This window comes from Callospermophilus lateralis, chromosome 1 (genome assembly GCF_048772815.1).
Source record: "Callospermophilus lateralis isolate mCalLat2 chromosome 1, mCalLat2.hap1, whole genome shotgun sequence".
NCBI lineage: Eukaryota > Metazoa > Chordata > Mammalia > Rodentia > Sciuridae > Callospermophilus > Callospermophilus lateralis.
Genome location: NC_135305.1, coordinates 147,349,320 through 147,366,235, shown reverse-complemented (window position 1 = coordinate 147,366,235; position 16,916 = coordinate 147,349,320). Strand labels below are relative to the sequence as shown.

General features: G+C 51.7%; 1 protein-coding gene across 3 annotated transcripts in view; it reads right to left on the bottom strand.

The window, feature by feature from the left end:
• Window positions 1–16,916, bottom strand: part of Pxn (paxillin) — a 48,120-nt gene that overhangs the window by 9,207 nt on the left and 21,997 nt on the right. For all 3 annotated transcript variants that reach the window (XM_077108935.1, XM_077108933.1, XM_077108934.1), the window contains exons 2-6: window positions 2,635–2,861; window positions 2,206–2,321; window positions 1,633–1,769; window positions 1,342–1,543; window positions 468–603 (exon numbers count right to left, since the gene is read on the bottom strand). In XM_077108935.1, coding sequence (XP_076965050.1) covers window positions 468–603; window positions 1,342–1,543; window positions 1,633–1,769; window positions 2,206–2,321; window positions 2,635–2,861 — 818 coding nt within the window. The remainder of the gene's footprint in view (window positions 1–467; window positions 604–1,341; window positions 1,544–1,632; window positions 1,770–2,205; window positions 2,322–2,634; window positions 2,862–16,916) is intronic.

The following is a 16,916-nucleotide window of genomic DNA, read 5'->3' as shown; positions in this document are numbered from 1 at the left end:
CAAGGGAGGCCTGTGAATTCAATTGCCAGAGGCAGAAAGAAAGAGGATGTGTTGAGGACAACTAGCGTGGGAGATGAGGCTCCAGGGCAAGTGACCTCTCAGGCATGGGATCCTGAGTCCCACATGGCCCAGCAGAACACACCCTCCCCCACTGAGAGCAGCCGTCAACACAGGGCCCTTTGTCCCAGTGTCCTGGCCTCCTGATCCCTCAACCTGGGTGGCTAAGAGTACCCAAGGAGGAAGGAATGTCCCAGCCGAGTGCCTCTCTGCTGCTTTGCAGCTCAGTCCCACAGACTGTCTCGCTTCCCTTCCCCAAATCCCGCTGCCCTGGCAAGGCCAGAATATTTCGGAGTCCCTGACTCAGGGACAAGGCACCCAAACACTGAGGGACCAAGGTCCAGCTGCTCACACTGAGGTAAAGGAAGAGAAGGACGGAAAGCATGGAAGACAGAGGGGCTACAGGGCACCTTAAAATCTGACAGCGAGGCCATCAGCTCGTCCAGCTCCCTGGTGGCAGAGGAGGCCGAGATGCGCGTCTGCTGCTGGCTGGAGGTGACTCTCTGTGGGCTGCTCATCTCGCCCTGGTTCACAGTGATGGCCGGGCTGCAGGGCAGGCATGGTGTCAGTGGGGAGCCCAGAGGCCAGCCCCAAGCTTCACAGGGAACTGTGTCAACACCTCGGCTCTGACTCTGGAGTCCCAAAACCTCAAGCTCAGGGAAAGAGCACCAGTGCCCAGTCTTTCCTGGGGACCCACCATGGGGAGAGGGCTGTCGGCTAGGGGACAGCACTGAGGTGAGCTGACCTGGGAGAAGACAGAGTTCGTACACAGATGTGAGAGTACGACAGCCTAACACTAATAAGAGTTAATGTTATTAAGGACTTGTCACAAGTATTACACACTATGAGCCAGAAACCATTCCATGGACTTTATGTGTATTATTGGTCTCAGCTCTGGTGACATAGGTAGTCTTATAGTCTTAGCCCCATTAACCCACAACCACTTATCCCATTTTACAGATGGGGAAACTAAGGCTTGAGAGCTGACACACAGTAACTGGCAGAATCACGACTTAAACCCTGTCGACGACTCTGAAGTCTGTGCTAACAGTCACTAAATTATAGGTGGCCTCTGTGTGCACAATGTCCGCCTTTTCTGATAGACAGTGGCCAGCTGAAGGCAGAAATGATGTCCACACGACTCACCACTGTACTCTCAGGGTCTGGCAAACAACAGGCACTTAAGGGGGTGGGTGACACCAGGGCTAAACAACACAACACAGAGCCCAGGGCCAGACTGAGCAAGATCTGCCCCAGCGTGGGGAGAGTCCAGTGGATACTCACACAGGGCTGGGCACAGAGCTCTCCAGTTCATCCAAGAGACTCTCCACACTAGGCCGAACGTCCTCCAGGCCCCGGCCCCCATTCCGCTTGGGCTTCTCTTTTGTCAGGGGCCCAGCTTTGACTCCCACGGGACTGTTGTTCTCTGGGATGCCATAGTGAGGGCTCAGGGCCCCCGGGAGTGGAGGGCTTGTGTTGGTCTCCTCTTAGAGAGAAGGAAAGAAAAAGGCCGCTTATCCCTTGAGCCCTCTGAGGATCCAGAGGCAGCAGACGGGCCTGGGGAACCAATCCTACCTGCAGGGAAGCCTGGAGAATTATGCTGCACAGCATTCAGTTCTAGCAGCAGACGGTCAAGTTCAGAAAGGTTGCTGCCCAGGGAGGAGCTCATTACGGTGGGTGAAGGCTCAGCTGACTTCTGCTTGTTGGGGAAGCTTTGAGAGCAAAGGGAAGAAGACGGTGAGCGCTGCTCCGTGGCCGGGCACTGGCACTCCCTGGATTCTCAGGAGCATAGAGTGGAGGGGAAACAAAGCAAGACGACAGAGACTGGGGAAGGGATGTGGTAAGGAGGGAGGAGGAAGGAAGTCTTGCTTCAGTTCCTCTACCACAAGGGAACGCTGTGACAGCCCAGCCCATCCGCTACATGGAGATGTTAGTGACAAGGTGGACAGGCCAATTAACAGGCATATGAACTGGCCAGGAGCCTTGGGGCCCTTTGTAGGTTAAACCAATAATGCTGGAAGCAGCACCCTCTGAGGGCCAGTTGCCATGCCTGGTCCCTAGTCTCAGATGCCTCCAGCCCAGGGTGGGAAGGGTTCCCAGAATTTCTGAGCAGGAAGAAGGGAGCCTGGGGGCGGGATGAGGCTGTACCTGTAGACGTGCTCCTCCTCACTTGCTCGTGAGCACGGAGAACCAACACCGTCCTGGGGGTTGGAGGCACCGGAAGTTTTGGCACTGGAGCCGTACACAGGTGATGGGGATGAAGGCTACGAGAATAAAAGTGCTCAGAGAACTCTCCCAAGGGGAAGGAAAGAATGGGGGACAGGAGGAGCTCAAGTCACCCCCAGGTGGCTCCTGCTCACAGTCAGTCTCACCAGGGAATTTCCACACTCTGACTGGAACACTGGTGATTAATACTTGGTCACTGACCCCCTCACGTGGTGGATGGGATAAGCAGTGTCTGCCAGGGGACAGGCAAGTCCCCTGATCCATTCCTCTACTGGCTCCCCAAGCCTCTGACAGATAAGATCCTTTTGTCCCCAGGGCTTGGGGATTTCCCAGGTCCTGTCCCCACCTTACCTGCTGGTGAATGAGTCGGGAGCCACTGGACTGCCACTGGTCTAAGGGGTCAAGGATTGTGCCATTGAGGGCCTCGCTTGATGGGGGTGGAGGGACAGGGGGTGGCACTGCAATCTCCTGGTAGGTGTGGTTTCCAGTTGGGTAGGAGTAGGGGGGCTCCTCGGACAAAAACACAGGCCGCTTGGAGATGTGGGAGGTGGTGGACTCCAAGTCTGCCAGCAGGGCATCTGCAAAGAGAAGGCACCAGGAGCAGGTGAGAATAAGGCCCCCTGCCTGCCTACACCTCAAGAGTTAATGACTTCTGGGCATCGGCCCCACCCAGGGGAGAGATGACCAGCCTCAGGAGAGGAAGCTGCCAGCCCAAGAGCCTGGCCAAGAACAGGCTCCCAAAGCTGCCCTCTTCTCCCCAAGGCAAGACGGAAGGTGCTCTGGAGCTCACTCGGGGCTGCTCCCTGGGGCTCTCCTACCTCTGGGTGTCGGGCACCTGGCTCTGCGTTCTTCCCCACAGGACTGTGCCGCTGGCTGGTGTGAGAAATGCCTTCCTGGAACTCTGACTCTGCAGAGCAACGCAGAGAATGGACAGGAGGGGCCCCACGTCATGGGGAGGGGCCCCTGCGCAGCGCCAGGCCCTCAGTGAACTTCCAAGAGCTTATGCTTCCTAGCCCATGGGTGGGAGGGGACACTGAGCAGTACCTGCCCTCCTGATCATATAGAAGCAGAACTCCAAGTTCTAAGATCCTCCTGAGGCTCCAGGCTGTGGGGTAAGGTGTGTGGGGACACGGGCTGGTACAAAGCCAGTGCAGTGGTCCCCACCTCCTGGTAAGCTGGGGCAGGACTGCTTGGCTGGTTGTTTCTGCAGGAATCTGGCAAGCAGCCTGGCCCCAGAGGCTCCAGGGCCCCACTGCTTTTAACAGGAGGAGCCGAATCAGCCCTCAAGTGCAAGCGTTCGTTCTCCCGACAGGAGGGAAAGGTACAGCTGGAGGGGTGGGGGTGGGAACTGCTGACCTTCTCACCTTATCCCCCCCACATACTCCTGGGACCCTTGACAGGCCCATAGTCTGAATGGGCCAGCTCCAGATGCCACACCCTCATTCCTGCCATGCTCCTGGACTTGCTCACCCTGAGCTCCATGGTGAACTGCTTGATTCCTGGCCCTCAGGATAATCGGTATCAAAAAAGCAATGGCTGCATTTTTTTGCCATTTTCTAACAATAGGCACAGGGCTGGTGTTTGCATACATGGTCCCAGTTAATCCTCCAAATAACCCAAAAGGTTGAAATTCTGATCTTCCCTATCCAGCTGAGGAAGGTGGGCTTAGAGAGGTAGAGGGATCTGCCCCAGCAACAAAGCCAGTACCTCAGGTAACAAAGCCTGTGACTCCGCAGAAGCCCCAAACCCAAATACCCAGCCTGCACTGCTGTGACCACAGAACGATGCCATGTTGTGGTATAACTTCCTAAATGTCAGCAGCCCAAGATTTGAAGGCTACCAGCCTGATCCTTCCTATCTGCTCTCATCTCTAGCCCCACTTCCCTGAAGAGAAGAGGGAAGTAAGGCCCTCACCCAGGTCTATGGCACCACACCTTGTCCCAGCTGTCTGCTCTGGTGGCCCACCCACCACAAGCTGGCCACACCTACTCCAGGCTCTTGCCCAGATGGTCAGAGGGGAAGCCTGTTCCAGGGTCCAAGAGCCTGGGTCCTGGTTGCCTACTTCAGAGGAAGACCAGTTCCCACTGCCCTCTCCCACTCCAGGCTCTTTGGGAGAGGTTCGGCTTTTGGTCTCCAGCAAACCAGAACTAGGAGTTGCTATGTATCTAGATAAGCAGAAAAGGAACCAGCAGCCTCTCCAGGGCCACACTGCTGCCTTGGGTTCCCACTGTGTCCCCTTTTCCTCCAGGCCCAACCTAGCAGGGACAGGGCCCCTTCTTCTTCATCATGGGCACAGCTGGGAAACCCCACGGTGGGCTCTCCAGAGCAGACAAGTGCAGCCCTAGGACGGTTGGCAGGAGCAGCCACAATCCTGAAAGCTCAGCAGGGCCAGGGCTTCATCTGTGTTACCTGCCTTCCTCCTCATAATGACACTGGCACAGACAGCAAAACCAAGGTTCAGAGGCAGTCATGTCCCCCACTGCCAAAGCTAGCTGAGGTGACAACACTGGTCTTTGAACTCAGGTCTCTCGGGCTCCAGACACTCAATGGGAGACAAATGTTCTACCTTCCGTGGTCAACATCTGAATATGAGTCTACTGCCCCTCACCAAAGCCCCACAGGATGACTGTAAGTCTGGCTTATTAGTTTATGGACTGGATTCTGGTTTAAGGTTTCAACAAAGATGCCTATGTTGGTCAGACTGTTGCTTGAAGGGTGCAGTCCTTGGGTACAGAGACAAGAGAACACTAGAGGGACTGAACCAGACCTGAGTTCAAGTCCCAGCTCCTCCATCTACTATATTCATGCTGGGCTTCTCTAAGCCTCAGTCTCCTTGGTAAGCTGTAGTAAATAACTCTTACCCCACAGTGTCGGTATGAAGTTTATTGGGATAGTTAATGCTATAGTACGTGGGCAGATCGTATTTGCTTTATGTAATCCAGAAAAAGATCTTCCTCCAAGAAGGGTAGGAGGCAAAGTACTGACTTATTCCCCCAAGTCTTTGCTGGGCAAGACATGAAAACACAACTTTGAGGAGGAAAATACAGTAAATAATACACTAACATTCAAAATGTAGTACGTATAGCTGTCAGGGAGAAGGTACACTGCCTTCCAGTTTTCTCCAAACCTGTGTCTGCCTGAGTAAGGAACCCCAGCAGGAACCTACATAAGCCACAGGGTCTCTGGTGTGACTTCCTTCTCTTTCTCCACCTTAGTCCTCACCTGTGACCTGGATAGGGCCTGGTGTCACTGTCTCCCAAAACCCACAAACCTCACAAACCACTCAAGGAAGGGGTTCAGAAATACAGAAAGGGCCAAGGCGTAGATTCTGAGGTTGAATTTGGATTCTGACGGCTGCAGATGCCCACTATTTCTCCACAGGCTGCAAAATGGTTAAGGGCCAAAGTCTCCTTGCCAGCTCAGTGAACTCCTCCCCTGGCTTAAGTAAACAGGCCAAGAGCACACAAAGGAATCCACTTGTAGGTAAACCCCATCCCAGGGGGTTCCCCCAAATTTGAGCTATAGCTACAACAACATTTTTTGCTGGGTTTTTTTTTTTAATATTTATTTATTTTTTTTAGTTTTCGGCGGACACAACATCTTTGTTTGTATGTGGTGCTGAGGATCGAACCCGGGCCGCATGCATGCCTGGCGACCGCGCTACCACTTGAGCCACATCCCCAGCCCTTTGCTGGTTTTTTTTTTTTTTGATACAGGGTTTCACTGTCACCCTAACTAGCTAAATGGCTTCAAACTCCCAGACTGAAGCAACCCTCAGGTACAGCTGGAACTACAAACATGCACCACTATGCTCTAAACATTGAATGGCAGCCTCAGACATTCCGCCTATCCATACCCTAAGGAAAGGCAGGGGCCCCCTCCTCAGAGACTACTAGAACCCTGAAAGACCAGCAACACATCCTCCCTTCCCACATACTGACGGACACGTTCCAAATGCCCTGGCTGGAAGCAGTTGTGGGGTCCTCATTTAAGCTATGGGAGACCTCAAAATTCCTCAGCATCACTCCACTAAGTTGCTGGGTCCAGGCCTGAGACCATCCTGACTCAAGTCACCCTGAGGGAGGAAGCCACCTGAGGTGGCTTTATCTTCTTTTTGGAGGAAACCACCCTGGACTCTGCAGTCTTTTTGCCTCTCTGGGTCAATGAAAACACACCCTGACTTTTGAATTCTCAGAAAAGGAAAGCCAAGATCACTGAGTGAGACCATGCATTCTGTGTATTTGGTGGTAGGATGGGTGTAAAGGCCCCAGTGGCCAAGGGCAAAAGCCACAGAGCTATGGTCTGACTAGAAAGGGATGCAGACCATCAACTGCTACCACTAGAGGGCAGCACTGGCCCACTGTCTTCCTGCCATTGGGCAAGTAACCAAAGGTAACCTGCAATCAACAGAATTTGCAAATTGAGCCTAGTCAGGGAAGCCCCAGGCAGGAGTGTGCTGAAGTTTCATTTTTGTTGTTGTTGTTGTTGTTTTTAGTTGTATATGGACTCAATGCCTTTGTTTGTTTGTTTGGTGCTAGGGATTGAACCCAGGGCCTTGTGCATGTGAGCTATATCCCCAACCCCCTTTATTTGTTTTTAATGTGGTGCTAGGATCAAACCCTGTGCCTCGTGTCTCACACTTTCGAGGCAAATGCTCCACCACTGAGCTACAACCCCAGCCCAAAGTTTCAATCTTGAGGTACAAGATATGATGGTTGACCTGGAGGGGCAGCAAGCTACCAGAAGCAGCACCAGGTGGCCAGGATGCCAAGACTCCAGGACCATGCCTGGAACACACTATCATTTGAAGGTACAACCCAAGGGTGATATGCAGTGTGGCCCAGAGGGGCATACTCTCTCACTTCTAGGGGTCTCTCTGAAAATGTAATGCTTCAAGTACCCCATTTCCACCCATGGCCACGCCTGGTCCAAGCAATAGCTTGGAGCAGCAGTGGCTTTGAGCCAAGAGGCTGACCAGAGCTGGTGGCAAGATGGGCATAGTGCACAAGGGGCCAGACCAAGAGGAAGAGGCCACTCCCTGGGCCACGGAGATCAGCTGTAATCCTTAGGACTGGGTGGAAGCCTACAGGCCTGCAGCCCGAGAGTGTTAAGATGCATGCATCCCTGCCCCCCCCCCCCCAGTCACCTAAGGAGGGAGCCTAAGGGGCCAGTCCGCTAGCATTCCTAGGCAAATGATGATGCAGTGCACCTCAAGTTTCCATACCAGCCCACGGGCACAGGGTGGAGGAAACCAGGGGTCCCCTCATTCCCCCAACGTAGGCATGAGCCTCAGACTACCCTTTAGATACCCAGGCTGACCCATTGACAGGCAGCACTCAGTAACTAAAGAGGATCAATGGGGTAGAGCTCAGGGGTAGAGCTCCTACTTAGCATACAGAAAGCTCTGAGTTCAATTCCCAGCAGGAAAGAGAGAGAGAGAAAATATAAATCAATGAAACCTTTCCATTCCACCCCCAAGCAAAGCAAAGAAAAAAGTCAGGGTTCTTTCATAAGCTGGGCTTTCTCTACACCAGGCCCAGCCACAATATCTTAGTATGTGATAAAGTCTGTCAAGACTGGAGGACTGGAGCTGGACAGGTGCCAAGAGAGAGAGAGAAAGGTCCATCCAGGATAGTGTGTGAGAGGGAGGAGGAGCCACAGCTATTCCACTCTCCCCTCCAGGCTCTAAGGACACTAGAAGTTATAGCTTGCACAGAAGGATTCCGAGCTACAGTTCTGCTCAGTAGCTGAACTGCTTGGGTAGGTCACTCCAGGTTCTGGTGCCTTGGTTTCCTTGCCTGCCCCATAGGAATGCCACCATTTTACTCACACGATTAAGATTAAACAAGAAAACAGACATAAAGCACCTACTTAGCACAGGGTTTGAAACAGCACACTGTCAGTAAGTGGGCCGCAAGAAGCAGACAAGAGCTCTCTCCCAGAGAAATAAATGTTCAGCCCTAGAAAGAGAAAGCACCTTCCACCCTCTCCTACCCCTGAGGGCAAAGGACACCACAATATAGTGCTGAACCAGCAGGAAGGGCATCATTCTGGCCAAAAGCCTCCTGCCAGATCTTACCCTTGAGCCCACAGCTGAGATAGGTAAACGTGGGGCACTGAGCCAGCTTTCTCATCCTTTCCTAGGTTTTGAAGGTGGCCCTTCCTGGGCCCTTGCCACCTGGCCCACCTGGCTCACCCTGCCACTCCTCCAATAGCAGCCCCAGTAGCTCCAGAAGAGAGAAGGTGTCTGGCCACCAGGAATGCCTACCCGACCCTACCATGCCTGTAACCTAGGGCCTGGCTGAGGAGAGGCCACAGCAAGCACAAGCCCTTGAACACATTCTTTCCACAGGTCAGTTTAACTCAGCTTCCATGGCCCCAGGCAGGGCCTAGACCAGCTTCCTTAGGAAATGACAAGAGGAAGGAGCGGTGAATGTCCTTCTTTAGTTCCTGACAAAGGTAGCACAGGATCGCCACAGCTAAAGGGTGTTCCCAATAGTCCTAGGCCACCGTCTATACCTGTCCTATCAGGTGAAACCCGGACTTCCAGACAGACAGCACCAGCTCTGCAAACGCCCACCCTGAGGGGATTAGAGAAGCCCAGCCTTAGACTCCCTCGTCTGAGCAAGGGAGGATTCAGGCTCCCTGCTGACCACCTGGGCAGTCTCAGTGGCTTCAGATGTCACAGATCTGATGGGCCCCCTTACAGCTGCTACACAGACCCTCATCCCCTTTGGTGAGACTCTTCCAGATTAGGAAGGAGAGCAGGAAGGCAGGTCTTCCCCCTCCCCTGGCCCCAAGTCCCTATCCCCTCCCACATCCCAGAGCACATGAGCAGTTAGTAATCTAATCCGCAGCAGGGTGCTTTTACTCTGTGAGTAACACCCTAGGAATGGGGAGCTGGGTATATTTATCCTGATAACCGTCCTGTCCTCAGAGGAAAGGCAGATCTGTGACCAGCAAGGGCCAATCCACAATTAGGCCAGATCGGCTCTGCCCCGACCCAGTCCAGGGACCTAGGGCCTGGACACTGATTAGGAACTCAATCTCCAGGAGGGGCCCTCCCTGCCAATTTGGGTTCTTGTCAAACGTCTCCTTTCCAAGAATTAAACTCCAGCAAGCAGGGACCTTGTCTACCTTACTTGATGCTTTATCCCCAGCAGCAAGACTAATGAATGGTTGAGTGACAGAGGGACTGTGAAGAGCAGGAATATGGGGAAGGAGGAGTGGACAGGGAAAATAGACAGGGCCAAGCAGGAGCCAGGGTGCCATGCTCCAGGCCCAACCTACTGAGTGCCCATCAGTGTACTGGATAACCTCTCTGGATGTCTTCCCTCTCAGTGAAATATCCCCATTCCTGGTAGCAAGCTCTGAGGAAAGGACATCATTATGGGTGGGATTTATATAGCACTTGTGAGCTCTTTGGGAGTTTGTCTAAATCCAAGATACTGCTATTATCTGAACCCCAGAAAGGAACTGTTCTCCCTCAGCGAATGGATGAGAAGCCAATCAATACCATAGTGTCATTTAAATATTTAATAGCCATGCCTGCAGGTTATAAAGACTCAGCCACCAAGTCTCCTTCGCTGACTCATGCCTCACTCAACAGGAACTGCCATTTTACTCTCAGCCCTGTAGGAAGTGTGGGCTGGGGGTGACACACAGGAAATGAGGGGAAAAGGCCAGAGAGTTTTCCAATCTGCCAGTGGGGTGTGGGGGGCCTGCTTGTCTGAATAAGGCGGTTCCTTCCTGGCTTCCTCAGTGCCAAAGGCTGCTTTCCTGCCTGCTGACAGGCCCTGCCTTGCAGAGGTTGACACAAGATGAGTGTGCAGACAGGTTCACTTTCTTTATTGGGTACCTGGCTTGTGCCCAAGGTCACAGGGCACAGGTAACAAGAGAGAATAAAGGCTGAAAGGCAACTCAAGAGGTCACCCTGAGCTCCAGGCAGAAGCCCAACTGTGCCAGGTCCTGCCTGCATCAAACACACAGCACCCTTGCAGGGCCCACATACCAGGTGCCTGGCTGCAGGGGCTTCCTATCAGACTGGGCTCCAGGTCGTTAAGCAGCAGCAGTAGCAGCAGGTGAGAAGAAGTAGAGGAGGCCCATTCTGACTCTGAGTACATCCACATGCCTGCCACAGCTAGAGGCTCAGCCACACAGTCTAGGATGGCAAAGCAGTGGATTCTCCTCCCTTAAAGAACTCATCCTCACAGCCACGATCACAGTCCCTCTCTCAGAGCCACTCCCTCCCCAGAGGTCTCAGAACACCAAGGACACATTTCCTTGGTTAGATTTCATCCACCTCTTCAGGTCTCCCGAAGACTCAGGACCTTTTAAGGTCAAGTCTAGGGCCTCACAAAAGACCCATCCCACTGTTCCTTCAATGGGTAAAACATATTCATACACAAAAAAAGTCAGACAGCCTCGAGCCCAGGAGACTCATGTGCTGGAAATGTCCTCAGCAGTTTCAGATTCACTCCAGTCCATTCCTGCAATTTGTTGTGCTTCCAGGCAAGTAGGTCTGTTGCAGAGCAGGGCGGCTCCAGGGGCCTCTCCCCCTGCTAATCACCAACAGAGGTTAGGAGGGGCTGAGCAGTGAGTCATCACCCACCCCACAGAGACCCGAACAAAAAGTTCAAAAGTTTGCCTGTTCCTGGGATGACGTTTATGGCTTTCGGGGCACTAGTTACCCACTCTTTTGCTAGTCAGATTCTGACTAATGAACACAGCCCAAGAGGACCAGAGACCAGGCCCACACTTCCCTTTTCTCAGGCAATCAATTATTTTCTGAACTGGCCCTTACTTCCTCGATTTCCCAGGTTCTCCTTTCCAAAGTACCCTGAACAGTTCAGTCCTCTTTTAGTTCCCACATGTCCTGGTCCCGACGTGGCATTAACTTCCTTCACGGGGCCTCTCTCCATTTAACATGAACCTCCCTTTCTTTCCATCAGCTGCAGCCAATGACGTGGACTCAGTCGCTCTTCCCAACTCATTCGCAGACCCCACTCTGGATTTTTTTTTTTCTCTGTCCCTTCTCACAGACACCACCCATTTGATTTTTGGAACTCCACCTTTTTTGTGTGTGCCCCACACGTCAGTTTCCTATTAGACTGCACGCCCCCCTGTGAGCAGGCACTTCCTTCCCCCTCCAGGATCCCACAGCATGGACACCCTGGTAGGCCTCTCAGAGAGAGCTGGAACGACTGTGCGCTGAGCAAGGGGCAGTCAACAATACAGTCCCTGGATACCAACTCCACAGAGGCTCAAGTTCCTTATACAAAATGGCAGTATTTGCATATAACCTATACACACCCTCCCATATACTTAATGGGTTTTTGAGATGGGGTTTCACTCTGTTGCCCAGGCTAGCCTTGAACTTGTGATCCTCCTGCCTCAGCCTCCCAAGTAGCTGGGACTACAGTCATATGACAACATATCGGGCTTTCCCATATACTTTAAATCATCTCTAAACTACCTAATACAATGTAAATACTTTGTAGATAATTATTATACTATATGGTTTCGGGACTAATGACAAGGAAAAAGTCTGTACATGTTTAGTACAGATGCAATTTCAAAAATTTATTTTTTTTTCAGCACAGGGGATTGAACTTGGGCAGGGCCTCTCCAACTGACCTACATTCCCCCCCTTCCCTGATCCTTTTTTTTAAAAGAAAGGGTCTCACTAATTGCTGAGGTTGACCTCAAACTAGTAATCCTCCTGCCTCAACCTCCTGAGTAGCTGGGATTACAGGTGTGTGCGTACCAAAGCAGCAGGATGTTTTTTAATATTTTCAATCTGCAGTTGGGTGAATCTGCAGGTGCGAGACCCACAGATACAGAGAGCAGGCTCATTCTATCAGTGGTTCTTTGCCTACATAGGGCAAATGTGCAACCCGGGGTTGACAATCTGCTCTTGAGCCTTCACTCCCAGATCAGGCCCCCTCATTGTGACCTGCCTCTCAAACCAGGCTCTCCTTTCCTTTTTCTCAGCCATGGCCCCTATCCTTAACACTTAAAGTGCCCCACCACCACCTCCATTTTTTACCCAAGATGTCCGCACCTCCAGGGGACAATGGGAGGTCAGGCCCACAGTAAGTCATCTCAGGATAAACCCAGAACACCTTCTGAAGGTCAGATTTACACAGAAGCAAAAAACTCAAATCACTATCTTAAATTAAAACAAGCAATGTTATATTTTAAAGCCAAATACAAAATGGAAGTGAGATTGTAAAACTGATAGAGGCTTCAAAGAGACTTTTTGCACATGCACTTGGGGACTTTGGTGGACAGTTTTACACAGCACCACAAAGCCCCGACTGTCTGCACATAAAGCTACCCCTGTCCATACTGCAGATTTGGCTGCACTGGTGGCCGTGGGGGCTGGGACAGTCACAGAGCTTTTTATATACCCTTCTGGTATCCCACCCGCCTGGCAGTGTGGTACAGTGAAAAGAACGAGCATCCCAGGAGAGGCAGATGGCTTCAAATTCACCATTCGCTCGCCTCATGAGAGCTGACTTGACCATTCCAGGCTTTAGTTTATTCAAACACCTCACAGAGCACGTGGTGAGTAATAGATGAAAAAGTATGATGGCTGGGGATAAAATAAATGTGAGCCTCCCACTCTGACACAGAGGAGACACTCAGTAAATAAATCCACATCACTGATTTTCATTTCCCTGAGGATGGGAGGGGGAGGAGTTGGAGCCAGGGACTGTGGCCAGGGATCCTGGGAGCTGTGACAGGTCGTCACCAGCTCAGGCCTTCTTGCTGAGCAAACCACTGACCTCACCCCTCTGTGCCTGGGGTTCATTCCAAGTCCTTCTCAGAGAACATTAGTTGAGCCCAGAAGCCTCCAACTTGCTGCCTAGCAAGGGCAGAGGCAAGACAGAGAAGCTGCAGGGCTTCAGCACTCACCCTGCCGGGAAGGCACAGCTCCCCAAGAGCCCATAGCTTAGAACCCAGAATGGAGACAATAGAAGAAGCTGCCCAAGCCCCACGGAAGCTCCCAGGGGAACAGGCCCAGGAGAAAGAAGCCTTTGCCTCTGCCAAGGAGTTCTGAACCCAGCAGCATGTAACAGAGGAAGCAAAGACAGGGCAATGGGGCAGAAAGAAGTTCAGGAGGAGGGACAGAGGGCAAAAGGGAAATAACCCTCCCTCCGTGGGCATCCACTAGGAGCCCCGCCTCATGACACCATTTCACAGATGAGGAACAGAAGCCCAGAGCTGAGGCGTGCACCCTCCAGGCAGGCAGCGTTCCCACAAGGACAGCTCTGCCTATCTACAAAGTCCATCCCAGGACACCCCACAAACAGAGGAGGAGCTGCACAGCACCTGTCCCTCATTCTGCTGTTGGCACTCCCCACTTCCACAGCATTAGTCCCCCAAGCCCCTGGAGGAATCCAAGAAAGTGAGCCACTGTGTAGACACCACAGTGTCTCCTTCCCTCTCCTCTTCCTCACCTTCCGCCCCAAGCAAGGTTCTGAGCTACTGATAGTCCCTAGGGATGGCACAGGGAATGCAAGAATTCAGAAGAGGCAGAAAGACTCCCCATTCCAACTAGACTTTCTGCTGTACCAGGCTGTCGTGCAGGAGCGTTTCCTTCCTGCACTCTAGGCATGGTGCTGCTGCTGCCATCTGAGTACCTTGATGGCAGATGGGGCTGCCTCAGGCACTGATGTGTGGTCTCAAAGAGGTAGCTCAAGAAGCATCAGGAGACAGGACTCCACTGTACACACCAAACCAGCCAACTGAAAGCGATATGGAAGCAGCTGGCCTGGACTCCCCAAGTCACAGAGAACCTAGATATTCCTCCAGTGGACAACCCAGGGCCTCCCCCAAGCACTTACTCTACAGAGCAAAAAAAGCAAGCAGTTCCAGGTTTCTTCCACTGTGAATGCTGTTCCTGCCTGCCCCGTGTCTCAGGCCTAAAGGATGGCAGTCGACACAAGCACACTGGGGAAACAGGCCTGAGCTGAGGGCTATTCTTGGCCCGATTCTCAAGTCTAATGCGTAGTCCATCAGTCATGAGATGTGCCACCACCCACCCTTGACTAATAATCATCAAACATTGACACGTGCAACTGATTTGCTTTTACTTTGAGAAAGTCAACTGAAGTGGGTTCAAGATGACTCCATGACTGTCAGCCCCACCCACATATTCCAATGAGCTTTCTTGAGAGAAAACTGGCGAGTGTGCAAAACCCTGAACACTCCCCAGGAGTCATTCATAGGATTGCAAACACTATTTCAGATGGTCAGGAGCTCTGAAAAGAAGAGGGGGGAGGAAAAGAGCCAGCCAGCCAGCTGCCCCCTGGGTGCACCCCCAGTTGACCCTTAATGCCCTAGAAGCCATTTGTATCATTCAGCCCTGGATCTTTTTGGTCTCACAAGATTTGGAAGCCATCTGCTACTTTCAGGGCTCCAGGAAATGCTGGAGCCCCTTGACAGCTGGTGTCACTACAGACAGTTGTCACCTCCTGAATAAGCTCCCATCCCACGCACAGAAGTTCTAAGTCATCTCAGTCCCCCACCCCCCATGCTTCCCAAACTTGCTCATAGGTAGCAGGCCTGACCCAATATGAGGCCCTAGTGGGATGATGGCACTGATCTACAAAGAAGGATACCTCCAGCCAGTGTCCTGAAGAGGGCAAGGCCAATTTAGCTGGAAGCTGGGATCCTTGCTGACTCTCTGCACTGGGAAATCTGCCTCTTCCTGGACAGGGAGGAAGCAGATGGAAGCTGAGGAGTCACACTGGAAAACCACAATTGGAATAGGGAAAACAGATTTTCCTGAAACAAAACACACCCAGGAATCTCTGGGGTCTCATTTTGGTACAGCACTCATATGTAGGGACATCAATATACAGGGAAGGACACAGTGGGAACAAAACCAAAATAAAACCCTGAAGTCAGCCTGCAACAAGCCCACCAAACCCAGAGCTGAGACCTCAAGTCAAATAGTCCCCAGACCTCATGCTTGAACTGAGCAAAGGAGTCTGTGCCCTGGGGCTCAAGAGGCAGAGAAGGTTCTAGGACTTCCACCTGGCTGTCATGTCCAATCCAGCTGGTTACACCAGGAGATAGACTGGAGCCAGGATGGGAGGGATCCACTCCACTCCTGATTTGGATTTTATCTCAGGAGACACACAGGGGCTCTGGGGAACCAATCCAGCAGAGCCAAGACAGATGGCAACAGCAGTGTCCAAATGTAATACCTAGAAACAGCGCACAGGAAGTCACCAATGTACACATATGGAGCATTCCAAAAGTTGTTTGGAAGTTGGATTTTGAGTTGTAGAGAATGTCTTCTAACAGAAGCAACACTGAGGACAGATCAGGGCCACTGTTCAGGTAGACCATTCACACCACTAGTCCCATGTGCTGGATTTTGCCATGTTTGTAAGGATTTCTCTCTCACTGAGGTATGAAGCAGAAGGGTCACTCTGAGGAAGGCCCAGGCCACATAAATCTGGAGTACTTGAACCCACAGTTCCTGCTCTGTGCCACCCATAGGGGCACAGCTGTCCTAGTTGCTCCTGGGTTAGACTTCCCAAGGACAGATTAGATAAGAAATGCTCTGCTTCTGGTCCTTCACAACTATATGCAAATCAAGAAGCCTCATGTTTAAATAGGTATCCTCTGCCAGAACAAAACTCAGCTGGGGCTGCCACATCTCCACCCATCTTCACATCCAGACAGGAAATGGTCACATCAGCAAGTGCCTATCCCACAACTACCCTTTTTGATGCAACTTGTTTCTGCTTTTTTAAAGTGTAGAAGTTTGGGGGCTGGAGTTGTAGCTCAGTGGTAGAGAGCCTCCCTGGCACATGTGAAACACTAGGTTCAAACCTTAGCACCACGTAAAAATAAATATAATAAAGGTATTGTGTCCATCTAGAACTAAAAAAATAAATTTTAAAAATTTCACTTAAAAATTAATAAACAAAGTGTAGAAGTTTTGGCTGGGTGTGGTGGCGCATGTCTGTAATCCCAGCAACCCAAAAGGCTGAGCCAGGAGGATTGAAAACTTGAGGCCAGTGCCAGTAACTTAGGAAGATCCTGTCTCAAAATAAAAATAAAGAGTAGAAGTTTCTGTCCTCTTCCACACCTCCCTGGTGTGTTCCAAACTATGCCTACCTCTAAGGATATCATCCCTTGGTGAGAGGTGCCTGGCCCCACATCTGAGAGGTCAGAGTCAGGCTATTGAGAACTGTCAAATCTCCCTGACTATGAACAAGGACTCCTATTTCCACATGAAAGAGATGAATTTCAAACCGAGGCACAAACAGAAGCCACAACACTTAGTGTCCAGTCCCTCTGAGTAAAAATCCCAGGGACTATGCTACCCTTAGAGTGAAGGGCAGCTCAATGTACGGTAATGGATAGCAGGAAATCCCTGTGGCCTTTGGAGCAGGAAAAACAGGAGCCCAAGGAGCTGGTGGGTGGGCAGAGCAGAGCTTGAAGCCTAAGCCCAGACTGCTCCAACTGACAGAGTCTGGAATGTAGTCTGCTGCCCAACACTACAGTTCCTCTCTTCTCTGGGCCTGCTTGTCTTTTTCATGAAATAGGAATCATAAATGCCTAAGGGTTGGGCTAAAAAGTCTTCAAGACCTCTTTGAGAAATAAAC